Source organism: Corvus moneduloides, chromosome 3 (genome assembly GCF_009650955.1).
Source record: "Corvus moneduloides isolate bCorMon1 chromosome 3, bCorMon1.pri, whole genome shotgun sequence".
Lineage (NCBI taxonomy): Eukaryota > Metazoa > Chordata > Aves > Passeriformes > Corvidae > Corvus > Corvus moneduloides.
This window is the reverse complement of record NC_045478.1, coordinates 3352751-3375939: the sequence shown is the minus strand read 5'-3', so window position 1 is coordinate 3375939 and position 23189 is coordinate 3352751. Positions and strand designations below refer to the sequence as shown.

The following is a 23189-nucleotide window of genomic DNA, read 5'->3' as shown; positions in this document are numbered from 1 at the left end:
CCATTTGGACCAACTTTTCGTTGTAGGAACCAGAGGAATTTAATGAAATGAAAGGCTCCGAGACTGGATTCGTCACAAGAGATCAGGGTAAGGTTTTTTGGGGTGAGGAGATTCTGAAATACCAAGGTTGTATTGTTCAGATGTGCCCGTGTTCCCCAAAAAGCACCGATATAAATGTGGATGCATTTCTTTTAATCCTTCTCCATCATCTCTCCCACCTCAGCTCAAAATTTATCTTTGCTCTCCCTTTTTGTAGCCTGACATTTCAAAAAAAAATTTTAAGAAAACCAGCATGTAAAACAGCCCAAAGGGAACCCATGGACCAAACTTTGATTTCTTAATGCTCCCCCTTTTACGCCTACAGCCAGCTCAGGAAGGGGCTGCCTGCGTGTCAAGGGAACATCGTGGTCCTGCCCCCACAATCATCCCCATCAGAGCCCCTAAATCCCCTCGGAGCTATTTGAGGAGCCAGCAGGCCCTCGCTCCGGAGCTCGCCTCATCATTCCTTGCCGCTCCGGGCCTGCCCTAAATTTCATTTACTTTTTGGAAACTGTGGCCTTTGAGGATATTTTGGAACGGTGATTTCGCAGAATAAGTAAGAACAAGGACCCCAATATTTTCCAGCCAGAGAGGCCACTCCGACAGCGCCAACCCCAATACTCCAAATTCCTCCCTCCTGCCCTTTGCGCCTACGCACAGAGGGGTGCGTGCCCCAAAATCTGGGGGGTAATGGGATGATGAAGCCTTCCCTCCCGTCTCCCAGCCCTGTGCTCACCGATGTTGGCGTGGCGGGCGGCCGCGGGCGTCCCTCGGCTCTGCAGGTTGTGCAGCATGGGGCTGTCGAAGGGCGAGGAAGTCCAGGTCGTGGCCATTTCGGGGCTCATGTAGGCCGGGTAGGGGCTGGAATAGGAGCCGCCGAAGCCCCTGCTGTACTGCTCCCTCCCGTTGGCAGAAAGGTTCAAGGAGCTGCTGTAAGCCGCCGCCGCTTCCCGGGAAGAGGTGGCCGGGATGGGGGTGCTGGTGGAGAAGGAGAACCGAGGTGACACGGGAGGGTGAGACGATCCAGGGTTGTAAGCGGCGCTTTCGGCTCCGGGCTGAGTCCAGATGGAGTGGCTGGAGACGGGGCTGCCTTGCTGGGAAGAGCCGCTGCTCTGCAGGTAGGGCAGGCTGGGGAGCATGGAGGTGACCCTCGTGGTGGGCACATAGACCGGGGACGCTGCGGCCGCGCTGTGCATGAAGCCACCTGCCCCCTCGTACGCCGGAGGGCCGGGGTTGGCTGCCATGGCTAAGCTCTGGTACATCTCGTGCGGGGCCTCCCCAAAGCCCAGCCGGCTCCCCGGCCGCGATCCAGAGCGATGGGGAGCGCGTGGAAAACCCTCGGCTCCACTTTCCCCCGCAGCGGTCCCGCGTGGGCAGAGCCTTCCAGCCAAAACCAAAACACCACCAGCGATGCGATTTTCCTCCAACCCCCCACCTTCCCCACCGCCCTCCTTCCCCACCTTCAGCAGGTCCCGCCGCCTCTTCCAGACCCCAAGCAAGAAGTCCAGGTCCCTCCGGAGGGGAGATTTAGCTCCCGCCTGGATTTAGCTGCTCCCACCGGGCTCCATCCATCACCTCCCGCCCCCCCCCCCCCCCGCCCTCCACCATGGGGCTGGGCTGTTTAAAACCCTCGGTCAGTCTCCTCCTCCCTCCTTCCCCCCCCCCCGCCCGCTCCTTCCAACACCCCCCGGGGGAGCAGGGGGAGATGCTGCCGGGATGCGGGATGCGGGATGCGGCGGCGGCCGGACCGGGACCCCCCCGGGCGGGGAGATAAGGAGGTTAGAGAAGGGGGGGAGGTGAAAGGAGGGGGAACACAGCCGGGAAGGTGAGAGACAGCGATGCTCTCTCCTCTGGCCCGGAGCAAAAACCTTTGTCCTGCAGGTACGATCGGTGCTTTAAGTTGTTAATGGCCCCCGGGGCCGGCGTTTGATGTGGGCGGCGAGAGGCGGCTGAGGAGGGCTGGGGTGGGGGGGACTTAAATTAGGGAAAAGTGGGGGGAAAAGAGGGAAAGGAGGAAGGATGGCTTGACCCTCCCACCCCGCACTTGCCCCGCGTGTGTCCGCAACCCCTAAAGCCCGGCCACGCGTGACCGAGGGGGCTCAAAGGAGAAGGGGGGCATTAGCCACTGCAGCCCCCATTAGTGCTGCCCAAGGTGGGCAGCAGACCCCAAGCAGCGCCCACAAAACTCCCCCCCCCGCGTGTTTTTTATCCGTGTCCCCCATTTTTCCCGTATGGGAAACTGGGAGAAGCTGGGAGCACAGTGGTGTGACCCGCTGGGAGCTGGGAATGCCGTAGGTCTGGATGGGGAGGAATGTCCCAGAGTCATGGGACAGGGCGGGAGCAAGGGGTGCTTTACCTCATGTTGGGTCGGTTTCGAATTTGGAGGAATTTGGGGGAATTCGGGGTGGATTTGGGCCTTGGGATGCCATCGAGGCCTTGCGGGTGGCTTGCAATGGCAAGACCCCAAAACCCACTTGTGGAAAGGGGTCGGGGTGAAACCCCTTTCCCAAGGAGTGTCCAGGAAGGGGGTGGGATGATTTGAGGTGCTGTTTTCTCTTCAGATCATGGAGGGAGCCTCTTGGACGGGGCTTGGGACAACCTGGTCTGCTGGAAGAGGTCCCTGCCCACGGCAGGGGGGGTCGGAGCTGGATGGGCTTTTAGGTCCCTTCCAACCCAAACCATTCTGGAATTGTAGGATTCCATGAAAACCACGTCACACCGGGAGAAGGGCTGGATGGGGCGCGGGGGGGAGTTATGGCCGGAGAGATAACTCTTGGGACTGCTTTTGGTTTAACCAACAGATTCCCCCGGCTGAACCCCTCCGCTGGGCTGAATTTAGCAGCAGAAGAGATAACCGGCAGATAAGGACTGATACCCTGGGAGGACAGCGGGAGACGGGCAGGCGGCCGAGGAAAAGGAGAGAAGCCGGAGGCAGCGTTGGGAAGGGGTAAGGATAGAAGCGAGCCGGGAAGAAGCGGGTTTAAAATAGGTCTGTGTCCCCCCGGCCCCCGGGGAATGGTTGGTGTGTAACCGGCCTAGGACGGAGCGTTTCCTCAGGATTCCCTAAAGAGAAGCAGGATTCACAGGAGGGGAACCAGGAGCAAGTTCCCCTCCTGCCCTACAAATAGCAGTGGTGATTAAAAAAAAAAAAAAAAAAAAAAAGCAAAATCGAGTCCCTTTTCAAGCCCGAGGAGACAATAGGAGGAAGCTTTCGGGGAGGCCTCTAGGAAGGGGCTCGCTGGGGTCCCAGCGTGACAGCGAGGAAGAGGAGCGAGGAGACAGAGAAGCGCTACCCACCTTCAGTGCTGGGGGGGGCACAGGGGTGGAGGGGGGCGAGGCCGTGGGGCAGGAACCCCCCCCCCCCCCCCCCGTGGGAAAGGCAGAGGGCTCAGAGATGCCCGGCTCCTGGTTCCTTGGGGGATTAGGGGCAGCGCTGCCCCCCTCCTGGCTCCCCAGTATGGCCAGGCTGCCCAGTCCCACTCGCTGACTGGTTTGCCCACATCACGTGGAAGTGGGCGGCGATGGGAGGGAAGGGGGGGTGGAGGGGGGGCCGGTATCTGTTGCACCATCAGCCGGGCGCCAGGTTTCATGCCTGTGGAGAGAGAAAAGGGGGGGGGGAAAGAATAAAATAATAAAATCAAACCAGCCCCACGGGCATGGCCCCACCGGCTGGGCAGCCCCGCGTCCCTGCGCACCCCAGCGATGCCCGTGCCCGGCTCCCAGAAATAATCAGGGGGATTTTCCGAGGGGTACGGACACCCCCCTGCCCCCCAATCCCGTTGCAGTCAATCCCTTTTGTTGGCGATATTGCACAGGGAAGATTTTTCCGTGCTTCTGCCCCAAATCGTGATCCCAAATCATGGAGTGAGGAGGTGGCAGCTGCTCTCGTCTCTATCCCAGCCAGTCTGGGGGTGCTCCCCCCAAACTGGACACCCATTTCCTGTCCCTCCATGCTCTGCAGAGGCTGATGGGTTTAAAGGTTAATGGCGAAGTGGGTGGGGGGTGATGCACCCCTCTGCAATTTGGGGTCCCCATCCCACGTGGGGCTCAGCCGTGCACCCACAGCCCCCTCCTCTCTCGGGGGCTCATTTCACCCTGGGGTCTCTCCGGCCATCAGGGGGATCCCCCTGCCCAGTTCCCCGGGAATAACTCTGGCACCATTCGTATTTCCCACACTCTGGAGTTTCCCGTGGAAAGCTGGGGTTCCTACCCTAAGTGTGTGTGTGGGGGGGGGGAGATGGCAGCGGCTTGTGATGCTTGGAAATAAAAATATTAAATTAAAATTTAAAATCTCTTTATGAAAGAGACGGGGTGGGGGGGAAGAGGGGATGGGGGGAAGAGATTTATTGAAGGGGGATGGAAGTTGAAGGGAGCTCCTGGGGGGTGCTCCCGGGTCGGGAATGAGTCCCTGGGGATGTGCGATCCCCTCATGCTCTGCCCTCCCGTTACTCTGGAATACTCAGGGGGCACAGGGACTTCCCAAACCCCAAAAGGTGGGAAAACACAGTTGGAGACTGCCTCAAATATCAGGATGAAAACAGTTATAGATCCGTATAGAAATAAAGTTATGGGCACAGAAATGCGTAACAAATAAATGTCAGCGACGGTGTCACTGTGGATATTTGTACTTTTAGCACACGGGGGAAAATATGTATTTAATAAAAAGTGTGTCATTTTATACAGATCGATACAAAAATTGAGTACAGACGGGACTCAATATATGTTATAATTCACAGGAAAGTGTGTTGCATGCAAACATGGATGTACTTTCATACCTAAATAATTTATTGTTTATAATTTGTAACGCCCTGTGGTACAAATTGGGTTTTTTTAATATATGTAAACTATGAAATATACAAAAATGCATATATAATATATAAACTATAATGTGTAATAGTTCATATAATAATAATAATAATAATATATAATGTGTAATAGTTCATATATAATATCCAAACGTGTAAATACGTACATCAAAAAATGTATATGAATACATGTATCTATAAAAATATGCTTTGGAGCTCGGGGCTGTCGGCACACAGGGAAAGAAAGGAGATTTAAGTATTTCGATGTCTCTTTTTATATCCCTTCTCCGAAGCAGCTGCCTATCCAGATGTGCCGGGTTCGGGACGCTCATCTTCCCTTCCTTTGCAAAATCCCTGACGGTTCTCTTTTCCAAAGCAGCGATTTCCTAAAGATTCGTTGAATTCCTGCTGAAAATCAGCGCTTTCCTTAAAAAAAAAAAAAAAAAAAAAAAAAGGCAAAAAAAGCAAAAATGCAATTTAAACTGATTAAACCCGGCCAAGAAGCAATACTTGGAGCAGAGAAGATTTCAAGGACCTGTTTTGGCTTTGCTACTTCCAGGAAAAAACGTACAAAAGCAATTCCCGTGGATTGTGGCCGGATCCAGCCTCTTTCTGCGGGGAATTGTCGGTCGGTGGAGCCGGGAATCGCCGGGACGCGCATCCCGAAAATCGGAGAGTTAAGGAACCGCGCTGAGCCCAGCCTGGCGTGACCCAACAGCCGGGAAGGACAGGATGGATTTCGGACACAATTTCTCCCGGAAAAAGCAGATGGGACACAGCAAAGCGCAGCGACAAAAAAAAAGCCCAAACCAAACCCAAAACTCTGTTCTGTACTCGGTGGAGCTTTTTTTCCCTTGCGATTAACGAAATCTGGCTGAAAATAACCCAGGGGAACAAACTTTGGCCTGGTCTCTCTCCTTTCCAGCCCCCACTTCTGCCCCAAGCAGGAAAAAAATCGATTCGATGCCTATTTTAAAAGTTTTTTTTCGTTTTGCTTTTTTTCCTTGTATCGAACTTCCGCGGCGGTTTTAGAGTTAAAGCTCCGGGTGCTGGTGGATGCAAAAAAACCCCAAGAAGCCACACAAAAAACAAACCTAAAACCCCACCCAAAGCCACTTTAGGAACTGGGAGAGCGGAGGAGAAGAGGGGAGAAAGTTAATTTAAATTTTTCTCTGTGCTGAAAATTTTTTTAAAAATCACGAAAAAAATGGTTAAAAAGAGGGGGGAAAATCAGCGGGGAAAATGCGGTTTTAGCAGAGCAAAAGGGATAAATGCGGCCGGCAGCTGCTGTGTATTGGGTATTTAGGAGTATTTGGGATTTTTACTAATATAATTTTAACTATTTTATTTATTCCTTGCCTTGGCTGAGGCCGGGGAGGGTCTGGAGGAGGGGGCTGGGGGCAATCTGAGAGTTACGGGCTGCGGGAGGGGACCGGACACCCTGGGACAGCGGAGGGGGGAGAAATCGGCTCCAAAAACTCCGGTGCCTTCGGCTGGGTGGCATCTGCGGGCGGTATGGATCGGCTATAGGTATCTATAGGGATCTATCTATAGGTATCTATCTATAGGTATCTCTAGGCTGTCCCTGATTTGTGTTAGAGCAGCCGGTGCAATCGGGGACGGGAAGGGGGGTCCCAAGATGCACCCCCGATTTTTTGGGGCTGCGCGGCAGGACCGGGATGGTTTGGGAGGGGGGATGGCCGGGAGTGGGGGACGAAGCTCCCTGCGAGCCAGGAGACGTCTCGGGACGGCATCGCCTCCTCCCGCCCCCTTCCCACCCGTCTGGGCGTGTGGGGATGCACAGGGGGCTGCTGTCCCCGGCCCTGCCCCTCCAGCCCTCCCCTGCTCCAGCAAAGGGGAGGAATCCCGAGCGTCATCCCCCGGTGGAGCTCTGCGGGGGGAGGGATGAACCCTCCACCCTCCCGGGGGACAGATCCTGGACCCTCCTCCCTGGGGAGCCTTGGAGTCCCCGCTCTGAGGCCCCCTTGCACCCCCCTGCCCACAGACGCGTGCCAGGACACCCCAGCGCAAGGAAAACCCACGGGACACCGTGGGCAGCACAGCTGGAAGGGACAGCGGCGCAACCCCGCCACCACAGCCGAGGGAGCGTGAGCCGCTCACAGGGGACCCTGCTGTGGCTGCCACCCCCGCCCCGGCTTAACCAAAGGCTCTTGTCACGCCTTTCAGAGACGTTTTCCCAAACAAACGTCACATCTGTTTACAGGACAGCAGCGGTCCTAAAATGCCACCAACCCCCCGCCTCCAGACCCCGCCATCCCAAAGGCCGGGTGCTGCCCTCGGGAGAAGGGTGGCCAAGGAGCATCATGGCTCAGTGGAGCTTCAGGAGAATTTCTAAATCCCTTCTGACCACCCAGTCTAACCCCAAATATTATATTATTGCTTTTTCCTTTTTTTTTTTTTAATTTTTTTTTTTATTTTTACCCTCAGTGGAAATGAATACAAGTGACTTCCTCGGGGTCAAAACCATGGCATGCAGAGGTGCGTGGAGCAGCGATCTGTGCTCTGATGCAGCAGGAGGGGAGAGGCTGAGAAGTGAGGGTCAGTGCCACGGCAATTTGGGGAGAGGCAGGATCTGAGACCGACCTAGAACGGGAATCTTTAGGACCCGGGAACCACAGGACACGTGTTGCCCTGCGTGTCTGTGCCACTGTGTGTGCGCGTGGAGGGGACAGATCTGTCCCAGAGGACACTGAAAACACAGCGTGGATCAATGCGCTGCGTTCCTGTCAGCTTTACTGCCAAAATCAAGGGAATTGAGCCTAAAACGTCAGGGCTCTGAATTTCCCGATCCGGGGTTCTCTGAATTGGTGGGGAGACAGGAAAGCCCAGCTCGGAGGGACCTTCCCCCGGGGGACAGGGGCTGTGCCACCGCGGTGTGACGAATGTCTGCGTGGCATCTGTGAGCACACGTCACCCGTGGCAGGGGGATGTGCCGGGGCCACCAGCACAGGGACGAGTGGGCGAACATCACCGGCGGTGGGGGGAACCCGCTGGGGACGAAGGGGGTGCGTCACCAGCGGGGCTCCCGTCGCCCATTCGCAGCGCCCTCCACACGTGTGGTTCTGTTGTCATCGTTGTCACCGCTCCTTGACGCAGCGACAGTGAAACCACTCGTGCGGAACACACCTGCTGTGACATCCCGGCGGTCGGGGACTGACCGGCCCCGGCAGAGCCCCTCGCGTCTGGTAGGAACAGCAGCGGTGATGGAAAACCCCTTCTCACTCTCGGGGAGGCCGGACAAGCCGCGTGCATCAGGCGGGGAAAGTTGCTCTGCCTGGAAATGCCTGGGCTGGAGCCCTGGGAATGTGGAACCTCAATCAGTATCACCACCCATCATTAATCCATATATCCATTTATCCATCATCTCTAGCCATATATCCATTTATCCGTCATCTAGCCATATATCCATGTATCTATCCCTATATCCCTATATCCATACATCTCTGTAACTCCCTACTCATTCCTATGTCTATTTGCTTTTTTGTGCCTGTCTACTTTGCCTGAATATTGATTTATTTGTCCGTACATTTTTCCATGTGTCTACACCTCTCTTACCTGCGTGTCTTACCTTCGTACTCGCCTATACCACTCACTGGATGTCCTTACCTGTCGCTGTGGGGTCCCCTACACCCCTGTACCCCCCTTCCAGCCCCCCTGACCCCCTCAATCTGCCCCACTGGGAAGTTCCTACCCCCTCACAAGTGATGCTGCCGCTATCCCAGACCCGTGGGGCTGCTGCCTGCGGGAATGCCTGGATCCCTGTGGGGTTACCTTCACCCTGACTCCCGTGGGGCTCTCTGCACCCCGACTCCTCCACTTGTCTCCTCAAACACATCCCGGATGGATGGGGCTGCCTCCAACCCCACCTTCGGGGGTCTCCCCGCTCGCAGCCCGCACTCCGGGCCGTGCCAAGTCGTGCCGTGCCGGCAGCGGTGCCGTCGGGGCGGCGGGGCCGGGGCTGTCAGCCCCTATTGATGAGGTGTGGGCTGACGGCGGCGAGCGGCGGCCGCCGGCTCCGCTCCAGACTCCCCGGCGCTGGGGTCAGTGCCCCGGGCAGCCCCGCCGCCGCCGGGAAGGGAAGGGCTGCAGGGCCGGAGCCGCAGGCGATGCCCCAGCGCTCCCTCCGAGCATCGCGCACCGGGCTCCGGCTGCTGGGAGATGCAGCGCCGAGGTTGGATGTGATGATGAAAAAAAAGCCAATCCTGACCCAAATCCTCCGCCCCTGGGTGGCAGATGCGGGGTCAGGACAGAGGTTTCATCGCTGAGTTCCTTCGGGGGCTGAAAAAATTGTTTCTGCACTGAGGTATCATCGGTTGAATTAATCCACTTACTCAGGAGAGGAAAGCAAAAAAAAAAAGAGGCAGATTTCACATAAAAGTAAAGCCACGAAGACAAAATAGTTTTTCATGCACCAAAAATTCCAAGCACTGGACTTCTAAGCCCAAATCCATGTGAAATGCACTCGCATGAGGAAAGGACAAGAAGGGTTTCATGTGCAGGCAGAGCTGGCAGGACTGAGTGGTAATGCAGGAGGATGGTCTGACCTTGGACAAGATGCCAGTCAAAAAAACCACAAAATCTTGACAGTTTTAAAAAGGAAACCTTGAAAAAAAAAAAGGTGAAAAATGTCTGGTGTTTTCCAACAGGGAAAAAAATTCCCTGGTGCAGGGTGAATTTGTGATCTGAGGTTGGCAATGTCCTCCAGCAAGGGACACTGGGGGCAGGTGGGAATTTCTGGGAGTCTTCCTCTCTTCTCCTAGATCTGTTACAGGTGAATTTCCTGAGCTTGGGACACTGGGCTGGGACTCACCAGATGGTCACTCAGACTCTCCCAGATCCCCTGGCCTCAGCTTTGTAAAGGAAAGGAGGATCCAAAGGGTTGTCCAGCCTTGGCTTAGGCTGTCCAGGGCAGTGGTGGAGTCCCCATCCCTGGAGGGATTTAAAAGACGTGTGGATGTGGAATTTGGGGACATGGGTCAGTGGTGGCCTTGGCAGTTTTGGAGGAATGGTTGGACTCAGTGATCTTAGAGGACTTTTCCAACCTAAACAGTTCCATGATTCTATGAAGTGCTGCTGAAGTTCCTTTGGATTGTATTTAATTTCCATGTAATTTACACAACAATTTCTGTAGCTGAGGCGGCAACATGGGATTTTTTTTCATTTCCTAATTAACACCCACCCAAATTTCCAGAAATATCCCACCAAAATCCCCCTTGCACTGCTGTTCTCCAGCCAAGTGAACAGTGCAGCCTTCCCCGGCCTCACTCAGGGCAGCAGGAATTCAGACTATGCCACTGAGATTCTTATGGCTGCACAAAATAAAGCTCCCAGTTTCCTTCTACCCTCAGGAATAGCCTGCTCCTTCTTCTTCTTCTCTTTTGGGTTTGTAAAGAAAATTATCTCTGGTATAATATTTTTGATACATCAGCGTTACCAGAGAGAAGCAGAGTTGATGGTCCCTTAAATCTGCTGAAATCCTTTGGCTTTTGGACCCATCCTGCTGCTTCACACCCACCTAGGATTGCTGTCCGAGATGGAATACCCTGGGTGATGGCAGCATTTTGTCTCCATGGGGAAAAGCAGGGAAATACATCACAGGCTGTAACTGCAAAAGACACAATAACATGAAAGTTCATTTTATCAGGAAATGATATTGTTATCATCAGGCAGAACTCCAGGGCAACACATGGGGAAAGAATACTCAGGTGTGTTGCCAAATTTATGTGTAATTAGCCCTCGTTCTTGGATCATTATTGCCGTGTTGATATTGCTAATAAACTGTGGTATCTGTTGGGTGACTGATGCACCTCTGAGTTTTCATGCACTGGACAAGTCAGGAGTGATGTGAGTCCTGGGACTTGCTGTGAAAGAGAGGTGGAATCCTGGACAATGGTTTGAGTTTTGGAGGGTATTAGTAGAAATGAACAAAAATCCCACCAAACCAATTAGAGACAGGAGAATCCTGGACCTGAATGTGTAGCTCTGGCCATTATACAGAATCAGGGAGCCATGGAAAGGTTTGGGTTGGAAAGGACCTTAAAGATCATTCAGTTCCACCCCCTGCCATGGACAGGGACACCTTCCACTATCCCAGGGTGCTCCAAGCCCTGTCCAGCCTGGCCTTGGACACTTCCAGGGATCCAGGGGCAGCCACAGCTTCTCTGGGCACCCTGTGCCAGGGCCTCCCCACCCTCACAGGGAACAATTCCTTCCCAATATCCCATCTAACCCTGCTCTCTGGCAGTGGGAAGCCATTCCCTGTGTCCTGTTGCTCCATCCTTTGTCCCAAGTCCCTCTCCAACTCTCCTGGAGCCTCTTTAGGCACTGGAAGGGGCTCTGAGGTCTCCCCAGAGAATTCCCTTCTCCAGAAATTGGCTTTTGACTTGCACAACAGAGCACCTCAGGCTCAGCCCCATCTTGTCCTACCCACCAGCAACAAGGTGAACAAAGCAGATTTGGTTCAGTGCAGAAAGGTGAAGACATCTCAGAGGGACAGGTCTTTCCATGGGCTGGAAAAATGCCCCTGCAGTGTCACCCTCGCTGGCACCCAGGAGCGTGAATGAAGGATGGCTGCTGGGCTCTGCAGCGATAACTCAGAGAGGGACAGCTGACCTTGGGCTTGTCTTTGTCACAAAATCATGGAATCACTGAATGATTTGGGTTGCAAGGGAACTTAGAGATCATCTGTATCTCCCTGGGCGTCACTCCTTGGCTATGTGACACCAGCATCAGGCTGGACTGTAGGTTTTCCTTTTTTTCTTTTATTTTTCTTTTCTCTTTTCCAAAAGATCCCATGGCACTTTATAAAGATTACCACGTTAAGCCTTGCAACAACACTGCAGGGTAGGTGGATTTTATTATCTGGGAAGACAAGGGAAAAGGGGATTAAAGGCCTTGTGAGGGACAGCAGATCCAGGACAGGACCTGCCGCTCCCAGAGCACTTAGTCCTGTGCCTTTTCACAGGATTATGGATTTTTGGCAGAACAGCTGTGACATCTCACTGTAATTCCAGCGGGACACCGGAGGCATTGGAGCATATTCCAGTTGTTAACACCCAAAGATACCTAAACCACCATGGAGAAATGGGTGCAGGCACCCCACGGAGGGCTCCTTCCCAAAATATCTGCTTTGGATTAACTGCCTTTTTCTGGCAGTGAAGAAAGGATAATTTTTAGCACCTTTCTGCCCAGGCTGTGGTAAAACTGCTCGTGTAATGTTCACTCCAGGAAAACACACATGGCAGAGGTAGAACTCATTAAGGATCACATTTTTTTTCAGTGGAAAATACTCCTGAAATCAAGAAAAATGTCATTTGCATTCCATCTGGAAGAGGTAGAAAGACAAAATGAGCGAACTGGAAGGTTCAATATTTGTCATTTCTGGCTGGACAGATCTCCAAAGTTTAATAGTTTGGGGGTTTTTTTCCCATTTTTTTACAATTTAATTGAACTTTACTTTCACTTTGGGCTTTTTGGTTTGGTTTTGGTTGGTTTGCTTGTTTTCAGAAAATTCTACGACCTTTCTGGATGAGTTGCTGTTTAAACTCAATGAAAAGGAAAGCTGGGCTTGAACTGCTCTAAGCAAGAAGTTTAAATGTTTCTAATAATTTTCGGCTAGGTTTGGGATTAGGTTTTTTTCAAGAAAGGACAATATAATGGGAGCGTGAATTCAGATGGGGTTTACTAATTATAGATGAAAAACAATTCTTTTCCTTCTTGTTTTGGGGGAGGGTAGTTCATATAGGGAATAAAGAACATTTTCAGAATTCAGCCTTCTTACTGCAGTGAAAAAGCCTTGACAGTTCACAACGGGCAGTGGGAAAACCACAGCAGAGGCAAAAGTTGTTACTTTTTATATTCTTGCAAGCAAAAACCAAACACACAAAGGGGGAAAAAAAAGACAAAAAAAAAAAAAAAAAGAGGCTGTTTGTGTTTAATCCTTTATTCCAGGCTTTTCCTCTTACATGGAAAATTAAAAATAAGAGAACCACAGATCTCCACCACAAATACCAGGATAAATAAGTCCCCAGCGCTTTTTTATTTGCTTCCTGGAAGTGTCCAAGGCCAGGTTGGGCATGGATTGGAGCAACCTGGGATAGTGGAAGGTGTCCCTGCCCATGGCAGGGGTTGGAACTGGATGGTCTTTGAGGTCCCTTCCAACCCAAACCATTCTGTGATTTCATGGCTCTACGGTTCTTTGATCTCCACATGTCATATCCCATTTGGGATAAATCACAGGAGTTTTTTTTTGAGGACACCCCAGAATCTTCCATTTCCCAGTGACTGGTTGTGTGAAGAACATCTTTGAGCCTTATCTGCACCTGCCTCATTTCCTGCCTTTTGTCTGTCCTTGGGATTTCATCCCCAGAGCAGAGGTGATGTGAGTTAAGATGCCGTGAGTTCACATCAGAGAATCGTGGAATCACACAATCATTTAGGTTGGAAAAGACCTCCAAGATCATCAAGTCCAACCTGTGACTGGTCCCCACCTTGTCCCCCAGCCCAGAGCACTGAGTGCCACCTCCAGTCATTCCTTGGGCACCTCCAAGGGTTGTCCCTCTCCACTGACAAGAATTCGGGCACCACTGGGAAGCATCTGAAGAGGGTCCAGCTGGGCCTCCAGGGCAGAACCTTTTGTGAAATGCTCCTGGTTTCCTTCCCTTGTTAGTGATGGGTTTTTGGGGTATTTTTTTTTTCATAATTCTGGGCCAATTTAATATTTTTCATGTTTGGGGAAAAAAAAAACCAGGAAGGAAAATATAGAGCTTCTTTCCTATTTTTATCAATTTTTTTTCTGATTTCTCTTTCGTCCTCTCTCATTTTTTTCTCTCTGCTGCTGGTTTGATGCTGGAGCCCAAATGCCTTATATTGACATCTGTGAAAAAAATAGAATTATTTAGAGGAGAACTCTTCCCTTCAGATTTGGCCTCTCTTGGAGTCTGGATCATCAAGAGCTTTTACTTTTACATTTTTCTTTCTTATTCTCCAGCCTATTCTTATCCTGTCAGATGAGTCCTGATTGCATCAAGATCTCTACATGTCCTTATCTCCTCCCCATTGACTGGAAAAGGGTTGCTGGGTAAATAAGGCTTAGCAAATGGTCACGTCTTCAAATTCCCGAATTCAGATGGAAAAGTGTCTCTGGCCAAGGCTTCTGTGTTCAGCTGTCAGCACAAAAACACCCTGCGTTGGTGCGGTGCTGTTGGAGGAGAAGGATGTCCCTAAGGTTTGGGAAATCCCAGCTCAATTTTCAATTGTCCTGGGATTTTGGAGAGGCCACTGCACTTTTTTTGGGACCTCAGCTGTCCATCTGCTCAAATCAAAGTAATAAAGCCCCGTGGGGTTAATCTTTGACTGCAACGTGCTCTCCACATCGTCAGGATCTGGGATGGCACGAGCCAAGGGGGACACTGAGGACATTCATCCCCACACCCAGCCTGCAGACAAGGCAGGGAGGGATTTGGCTGCACAAACAGAGATTTATCCATTGATCAAAACACTCCTGAATGGGATTAGGGATGAGTCTATCAGCGGGTAGGGCTTGGTGTCCTCCCTGCCAAACGCGGGGGCTGATGCTGCTGTGCTGATGAGTTGATAGCCTTGACCAGAGGCATTATCAGCGTTGGGGACAATGCGAGGACATGAGCAAACACTGGGCAGCGGCACCTCAAGACAGGCTCTGGGAGTCACTGGGGTGATGTTATCTCGCAGGGCAGACCTTGGGAGCCTCTTTCCCCTACGTGGTGGGATCGGTGACTGCGGCAACCTTCGGACATGAAAGACTGAGGGTGCAACGTGAGGGTGTTTGGGCAACAGGGCTGGAAAATCAGTGGGCAGAGCAGGTGTCCTGGGCTCTCTCACAAAGTGAAATAATCAGTTCTCAGCCCAACTCTCACAGGATCACAACAGGAATTGTTGAAGGGACCTCTGGAGATCATTAGTCCAACCACCCCTCCAGGGCAGGGTCACCTGGAGCAGGCGACACAGGAACGTATCCAGGTGGGTTTGGAATGTCTCCAGACAGGGAACTCCACAACCTCCCCGTGCAGCTGTTCCAGTGCTCTGCCACCCTCAACATCAAGAATTTCTTCCTCATGCTGAGGTGGAACTTCTTGTGTTTTAGTTTATGGCCATTGTAAGCTTGCGCACATTTGGACTGGAGGAGGCTGTTGGAGAAGAGTCCCGATATTATCTCTGTCTAAAATCGAGGTTGTGTGAATGTGCTGGCTGCACGTTTCCCCAGATGGTATTTGCATGGACTGATTCATTCAAGCCAGGCTTGGCAGAGGGGTGGAGACCTGCAGGCAAGAGCAGAAATAAGCTCTGGGTATCAGGATTCACAGACTCTGACTGAAGAAGTCCAAATCTGTAGAAAATCACAGTATTTTATTCCTCCCTTCCCCAAATGAGATAGCAGAGACAAGACAGCCGTCAGCCAGCCCCTGAGAAGTTCACACCTTTAAATGTTCTCATCAAGGGAAAAAAACAACGTCCAGAAACTTGGCAGTAATTGGATCACCAAGTGCAAGCTCCCGTGATTAGATCAGGAGTCCTCTGCCAGGGTTTTACTGAATCAAAAGCAAGGATCAGAAGGCTGGAAGAAGGAGCAGCTCTTCATTTAAACTTCATCAATTTCCTGTCTGCTTGGCAGAGCCCATGAAATGCAGAGGTGGCTTCTACTGAGCACAGGCTATTGCTGGAGCAAGAAAAAACCTTCGTAATCCACAGGATGGGAAGAAGCAAAGTCCAGGCTCCAGTTGTCTGGGACAAGCCTTGTCTAAAGAAAATGTGTAGCTGGCTGCAGCATTTTTTATTCAGGCCCATGTGATGACTAGAAGAAATGCAAAGAAGTGACTCTATTATTTTCTATTGGAAAATCTAATGTAGTTCAGGAAAGTTCTGGAGGTCTCCAGTTTATGCTGTGCTGGACAGAGGACTTTGAGAAGGATATTTGTCTGGAGGGTAAGCCACAAATTTCCTCCTTAAAAAAGCATTTTACTAAGCAAATGCTAGGAATCCTGAGGTTTATCCCTGCTTACCTGTCACTGAGGTGATGTTTGTGGTGATCCAACATGGGGCTCAAGCACACTTGGGTGGTACTGACCAAAGTGCCCCAAATCTGATCCATCAGAACTTTATAGGGTTCCAAGCCCTGATGTAGGTGCAGGGATGCTCACCTGATCTCAGGAACCCTAGAACTGTCCTCACCATGGCCCAATTTATATGGACAACTGAAGGACTGGTTGTCCAAACCTGGAGCAAGAGACACCACAAATGTTCTGGGCTGTGGCTACCCCAACCCTGGAAGTGTTCAAGGACATTTTGGATGGAGCTCTGAGCAACCTGGGATAGCGTAAGATGTCCCTCCCCATGGCAGGGGATTGGAACAAGATGATCTTTAAACTCTTTTCCAGCCCAACCCATTCCATGATTCTACTCTAAGGTGGTGTAACTTCCCCAGAAGGCTATTGTGGTTTTCCAGAGCTTTTCATGACCACAGGTGAACGCACTTTCCAATGAGGAAGGTGGTTTTTTTTTTTTCCCTAGCAGAAAATCCCCTAAAATCCCGTCAATTTTAGTCTGAAAGCAAAAAGTAAGGGAGTTGCTGTCAGCAAGAATGTTCATTTGTCTTAAAAGAAAAGAAAGGACATTCCAGCCAAATTAAATAATGAAAGAGTTGATAAAACCCACCTGCTTTTTGACTCCAGGTTTCTGTTTCTTTTTAAATCAGATCAGTGTATTAAAGATTTTCAGACTGAGATTTTTTTGTGGGATTGTTGTGGCAGATCTGTATCTGTTCCAATTGGGAAGAGGCACATCCATCCAGGAGCCACCATTTCATGATGCTGTACATCCCTTTTCACTAGAGTCTCAGGGGAAGCAGATTTCTCTTGGGTTTTAAAGGGGAGAAAATCAAAGCAGGAGACTTTCCTAAAATTCACCAGGAGGTGAGGGGGAAAGCTGGGAGGACGGGCAGAATATCCAATCACTCCCTGCCCTCTGGGACAAGGGATTCCCCCTTGTCCTGTCCCTCCATCCTTTGTCCCAAGTCCCTCTCCATCTCTCCTGGAGCCTCTTTACACACTGGAAGGGGCTCTGAGATCTCCCCAGAGCCTTCTCTTCTAAAGATTGCTGAAATTCCCAGCTGACCGTGGAGCAGGGCCCTTCCTGGAAGGATGTCCACATCCAGTGAGAAAGGACCCTTTTTGGGGGTGCTTTTTGTTTGATGTTGCCAGAGACAGCAGGTTGCTGGAAGAAGTTGGGCTGCCAGAGCCCTGAATTAGGGAGAAATATAAAAAACTTGCGTGTGAGAGAAATGGAGAGTGGCTAATTTGGTTTCAAGGGCTCGAAATGCCTCTGTGCCTGGAAGTGTGTTGGGAATTTAGGGACCAGACATGTCACGCAGTGGAAATGCAGCCCTGATAAAGCTGGCCAGAGTGAGAAGTGCAGCTCTTGGCAGAGCCAACTCCATTGCAAAGTCTGGGACACTCAAACACGGAGGGTGGAAGAGGCTTGGGACACGGGAGGTGCTTTTTTGGTGCTTTTTTGGGGTGCTTTTTGTTTGATGTTGCCAGAGACAGCAGGTTGCTGGAAGAAGTTGGGCTGCCAGAGCCCTGAATTAGGGAGAAATATAAAAAACTTGCGCGTGAGAAAAATGGAGAGTGGCTAATTTGGTTTCAAGGGCTCGAAATGCCTCTGTGCCTGGAAGTGTGTTGGGAATTTAGGGACCAGACACGTCACGCAGTGGAAATGCAGCCCTGATAAAGCTGGCCAGAGTGAGAAGTGCAGCTCTTGGCAGAGCCAACTCCATTGCAAAGTCTGGGACACTCAAACACGGAGGGTGGAAGAGGCTTGGGACACGGGAGGACATGGAGGAAAGATGGATAAAACTGAAACACTGAAAACATTGGGACAAGGCTCTAGTGAAAAATCCAAGGATAAAAGAGGGTTCTTAGTTAAGGGCTACCCTAATTAGGCACGAGCATTGCTTCACCATGGCATGAAGAGGATCAGCTGGAAGTAGGAGCTGAAAAATTGTATTTGGTGCTGGACCAACATGTCCTACTCGCTTAAAACTGACAAACTCCAGAATCAAGACAGAGACTCTGCTGAGAAAGAGGTGAAACCCTTAAAAAGTCCCTTCCAACCCAAACTATTTTATGATTTTATGAAAATAAGTGAAGGGACTTGCCCAGGGCTAAGCAGTGAGTCAGTGGTGGAGTCAGGGAGGGCCCTGAGGTGTCTGGGCTCCTGCTGGTTGTACCAACCCGGCTCAGGACCCAGAAAGGAGCAGTGACAATAAATAATGAGCAGGGTTGGGGTTTTACCTTTTCATGACACCCTTGGAGACTCACACAAGTGAATAGGCCTGGATCTTCTAATGGAAAGGATGGTCCCTGCTCCAGGGAGACCATTTCACTGGGGTTTGTAGGAGGCTTTGGGAGATCCCCCTAGGAAAAAAGAAAAAAAAAAATATATATATATATTCAGGAAATGGACCTATTTGGTGGCTTTTCCATTGCTATTCCCCTTGTATGGATGTGTTGAGAATGACAAGCTGGTTTTTAACAATTCTTCCTGGTGTGTGATGCAAAGCCAGGGGAAAAGTGGGAAGGAGAGCTGTAAAATGGCAAGCCCTGGCTGTCTCTGCTCCCAGCCTTTCCTCGGAGTTAGATAAGAGCAATAGCAGATAAGAGGGAAAGCGGGTCTTTAATTCAGTCAGAATTTCACTTAGTGTGAAGGAAAACATCTAATGAGAGAATTAGACTAAGCCAGGAAATTGGCTCTTAAACCTGAGCTCTCCTGTGCTGGTACAGGCAGCATTTTATATAAAAGCATAGCTGCACATCTGCCTTTCTCAATACCACCATAAAATCCTGCTCTTTACACAGTGGCCAAGAAATCCTTTTAAACTCGTAAGCCCAAGCCAAAGCAATCTTTTCAACTACATGGGCTGGAGCATTTTTCCAGGTCTCTCCCAGTGCCAAATATTCCCAGCCTCCAAGGACACCTGAAGCCGACAGAGTCGTGATCTCTCCTTGCCAAGAGGTGCCCACTCAACCCATACTGAGCTCCACAGAGAGGGGCCCTGGCCAGGTATGGCCACAATGATGTTTTAGGTGATTCATGACCGGAAATGAGGAGGCACCATCAAGGCTTTGCATGGGACAGAAGCTTTTGGGAAGGCTGAAGAGGGATCAGGCTTTGAGTCTGACTCTTGGTGGAGACCTGGATCCCACTTCAGGGAACAAGGCTGCATCTGCCCTGCCTCTCCTCTCATTCATCCAGCCCTGGGTGTTTGCAGTGGTGTAGGATGAACACATGGCTATCAGTGGCATTTGGGGAGATCTGCCATGAGCAGCCCATCCATGGTAAGGAGGTGCTGCTACATCAAGAGGATAATTTGGTTTAATAGAAGACCTTTGGGTGTTCCTGTATCATCCCAGCTGGGAGGTGGCAAATCACTCTGATTCATTTTTGGGTTTGGGGAGGGAGATACATCCAAATATCCATTCACAGCCCTTGGGATCTGCCCAGTCTGCATCCCACTGGGATGTTGTCTCCTGACCCCGCCACCAGCAGCTGCTGCGAGGTCCCTGCAGTTTTGTGTCACTTAGGACAGGGAGATCAGAACTGTGGCAGGCTGATACTAAAACCTGGCCACATTCTGCTCTGTTTCTCCACTGCAGGTTCCTGAGCTCAGCTCTCCTGAAGATGTTACACAGAAAGAAAACCCTGGGCAGCCTCTGGGTCATTTGTTATCCGAAATGAGTGGGTTTGATTAGTGATTTACATTTCATTTCTTCAATCCTCTGGCCCTCAGAGGCATTAGGTGGGAGATTCAGGCTGTTTGTGGTCTTTCCTTCCTTGTTTTTTTCATTTCAAGTTATGCTTGTTATGGAAGTCCAGGTACTTTTAGAAGTAAAGCAGTTTGCTCCTGGGGCTCTGACATTTAATTAAAGGTGGCAGGAGCTACAGTGTCTCCTCTGAGAATTCCTGCTTCGTGGAAGTCATCAAATCCTTTACTGGGATCCATTTCTGGTTTGATTTTAGGCTGCAAACTTCTCAGGCTTCGAGATGCCTTAGTGTCCCTATCATCTACTGCAAAGGAGTCCTGGTATGCCGAGGCCCAGAGGTGGCTGCTATCATACAAACATCAGGAATATTTATTTTATACTATAAACATGAGATGTTGCTCACTAAGATAAATAATTGTACCAAAAAAATAAGACTATGGTAGCACATCTTTGGTAGAACACACAGAGAGGGGCCAAGGGCTGTGCTGAGACTGAAGTGGGGATTTGGGGTTTAACTTGGGGATTTTAATTCTGTAACTTTTTCCTGTCAGTGTTTGGATGCTCATGGACTTTTAACATCACCAGCATCCTGTGGACACCTCCACGAGACTGAAAGGATCCAGGCAGCTTCTTGCAACACCTGGGGCCAGTGCAGAAGCAGGAGACATTCTCTGCGCACCTAGCAAGGAAAGGTAAAGTGGAGCTTGCCGAGATAGCAGCTCAGTATCTCAACAGGTAACACCCAATTACAACAGAACTGTGTTGACTTACACTTTCCCTTATCAGAAGAATCAGGTATTCATGTAAATCACAAAAGGGTCTGATGGATGCCAGTTCACTCCGAGCCCCACACCAAGGAACAAGAGCCTAGTTAAACAAAATGTATGTTGCCCTTATCTCTGAGCTGTGACTATTGCTATGAAATAAAAAACTGTAAAAGAAAAGTGCCTTATCGTGAGGGTTATAATTCCTTAATGTTCTCCAGGGGCTGTTCCTGTGCTGGAATCGGGCCCTGGGGACCACTTTGTGAGCCCCATAGAAGTAATTTTCTCCCAGACAGATGATCTTTCCTTATCACGTGTTGTCTTGGCAATAAAAAAGTCTCTTTCTTGAGATGCATGTTTAGACTGACCGGGAGAAAAAAGCAAAAGGAAAAGAAGGGGCAGCTAAATTGGTCTTAATTCTGATGCTGGCTTAAGAGTAAACAATGAGGTCCAGGGACAATCTTCATTAGAGCCTCCTGGGCCTGGAAGCGTGGCATGGGAAGCACATGTGGTCAGGAGCCTTCAGACAGCTGTGCTGGAGACTTGTTCCGAGCCCAGTCTGATGGCCATGGCTAATCAGCCTCTCTTATCACATTTACTGGGAGATGGGTGATGCCAATAAAACCAAGTCAGGCTGAGTGCACTTAGAGGAGCCCAAAAGCTGGTTGTTAATAGATGCCTATGGCTCATGGAAAGCCAGCTGACTCCTCTGCTCTCCTGCCTCGGTGCTGGTGGGACCCCAGATTTGGGTTATTCCTGAATTGCCTTTGGCACACTGGAGATCCTGACCTGTGTCAGGAATGGCGGGCAGGGTCCACATGACTTTATTGGTATTTAATTACATTATTGGATGTCCAGGTGCTCTGTTTGAGATCCAGACCTCATTAATGTGACATCTGGAAGCTCCAAGGGTGACACGGAAATCAAGCTGGTGCTCTGCACTAGGGTTAAGCTGACTTTGCCAAACATGGAAAATTGAAATGTATAACTTGTGACAGTGATGAACTGTGCTCATACCTCCTTGCTCCAAACTGGAAAGAGTGGCTGTTAGGAGATACTGGTGGAAAAAGATGAGACCGAGTAGATCTTGCAGTGGTTTTCCCCTGCTCTGCTCCCCCTGCCTATGGAAAATTACAGGTGATGGATACCAGAACCAGAATCGATATAAATGTGTTTAAATCCTTATCTTCAATTTTTTTTCCCCTTAAGAAGCACCTGTGTATCTAAAGCCTTGTCTGCTTCTGCATCCCAGTAGTTTTAACAGGGTTTTTACACCACTGTGGGACACAGCCCTGTCTTGGAGACCTTACAGCTTAAATAAATTCATGTCTTTCTATAACCTGATGATTTGAACTGGTTTTCCAGATTGATCCATGTGTACTTCGATAGATCCTTAAAACCCAGCACCAAAGGGACAGGACCCAGACACGAATGCCAGGCACTTTTCCAGCTGCTTGCTCTCCCCTCAGACTCCCAGACTCCAGTGAGTGCCTCCCACATCTCCCCAGCAGCCACTTCCCCCGCTGGCTCTGGAAGGAGCCTTGGACATCAGGTGCTTGGTCCAGCAGTTTTGAAGGTCCTACCTCGTGCCTATGTGAGTCTGAGCATGGAAAACACTCCCAGGTCAGGTGCATCCCTCCCTGATGCACATCCAGCAGAGATGGGAGAGCTCTGGTGCTTGTTCTGATGGAGGGGCCGTGGTGGGAGCAGGGAGCAGGGATTCCCCCTTTTCCCAGGCTGATTTGAATGCCTGGCATGGACACAGGTTAATCACGGAATCGCTGACTGGTTTGGGTTGGAAGGCACCTTAAAGCTCATCCAGTGCCACCCCCTGCCATGGGCAGGGACACCTCCCACTATCCTAGGTTGCCCCAAGCCCTTTCCAGCCTGGCCTTGGGAACTGCCAGGGATCCAGGGGCAGCCCCAGCTTCTCTGGGCACCCTGTGCCAGGGCCTCCCCACCCTCACAGGGAAGAATTCCTTCCTGAGGGCTGGGATTTTGAGAGGCACCTTCACCAGCTGCCTTCTCCTCACCTTGCTGATGCCCCCAAGCCCACCCTCATTTCTGAACTCCTAAACCCTCGTGAAGCTCCTTTATTATGAGATGCACAGCAAGTGGTAAAGACTTTAAAGTGTTTTTTGGACAGCAATAGCAGGAGATTGCCCTTCAGGTACAGCCCAGGAAGCCAAGTGGCCTCTGCAGAGGCTTTGCATGATTATTTGCCATCCCTGAGGCCCTCATATGTGGCGTGCATGGCACCATTTGAACTCGCCTCCCATTTCACTCCATCACTAGGCCTGAAATTCTATACCCAGTTGACATCAACCTGCAAGAAGGGGAGCAGGGAAGCAGCTGCTGGAGAAGGGAAGTGGGCTGTGATTGCACAGCCATCAGCATGAGAGTGGGCTCAGCTCCAGGTGTGCAAATACAGCTCACCCCTGGCATCTGCTGGGAACACAGCTGAGCAGGGATTCACTGCTTTTATCTCCTGACCTCCTACTCCCTGCCCTGAGCATCCAAATGTTGTGGGTCCAAGTGCATTCCAGCCAACCTGGTTGGCTCCTGTGCCACAGGGAATGAGACACTTCGAGGGATCTCTGTGGAGGGATGGTGCTTCCCAAAAAACCACATTTCCACTGAGCCACATGGAAGGACAGTGCCGTGGATGCATCTGCAGCAGCACAGGATCTTGTACCAGCACATCTGCATCACCTGAGCTCACATACTGCACACAGAGGGTCAGCTCAGAGCCTCTCTCAAAC

At 50.8% G+C, this 23189-nt stretch overlaps 1 protein-coding gene across 2 annotated transcripts in view; it reads right to left on the bottom strand.

Moving 5' to 3' along the window:
* GATA4 (GATA binding protein 4) overlaps nt 1-1599 on the bottom strand; it is a 28546-nt gene extending 26947 nt beyond the window's left edge. For both annotated transcript variants that reach the window (XM_032104150.1, XM_032104151.1), the window contains exon 1: nt 776-1599. In XM_032104150.1, coding sequence (XP_031960041.1) covers nt 776-1301 — 526 coding nt within the window. In that variant the 5' untranslated portion in view covers nt 1302-1599. The remainder of the gene's footprint in view (nt 1-775) is intronic.
* Between the last annotated feature and the right edge of the window lie 21590 nt (nt 1600-23189).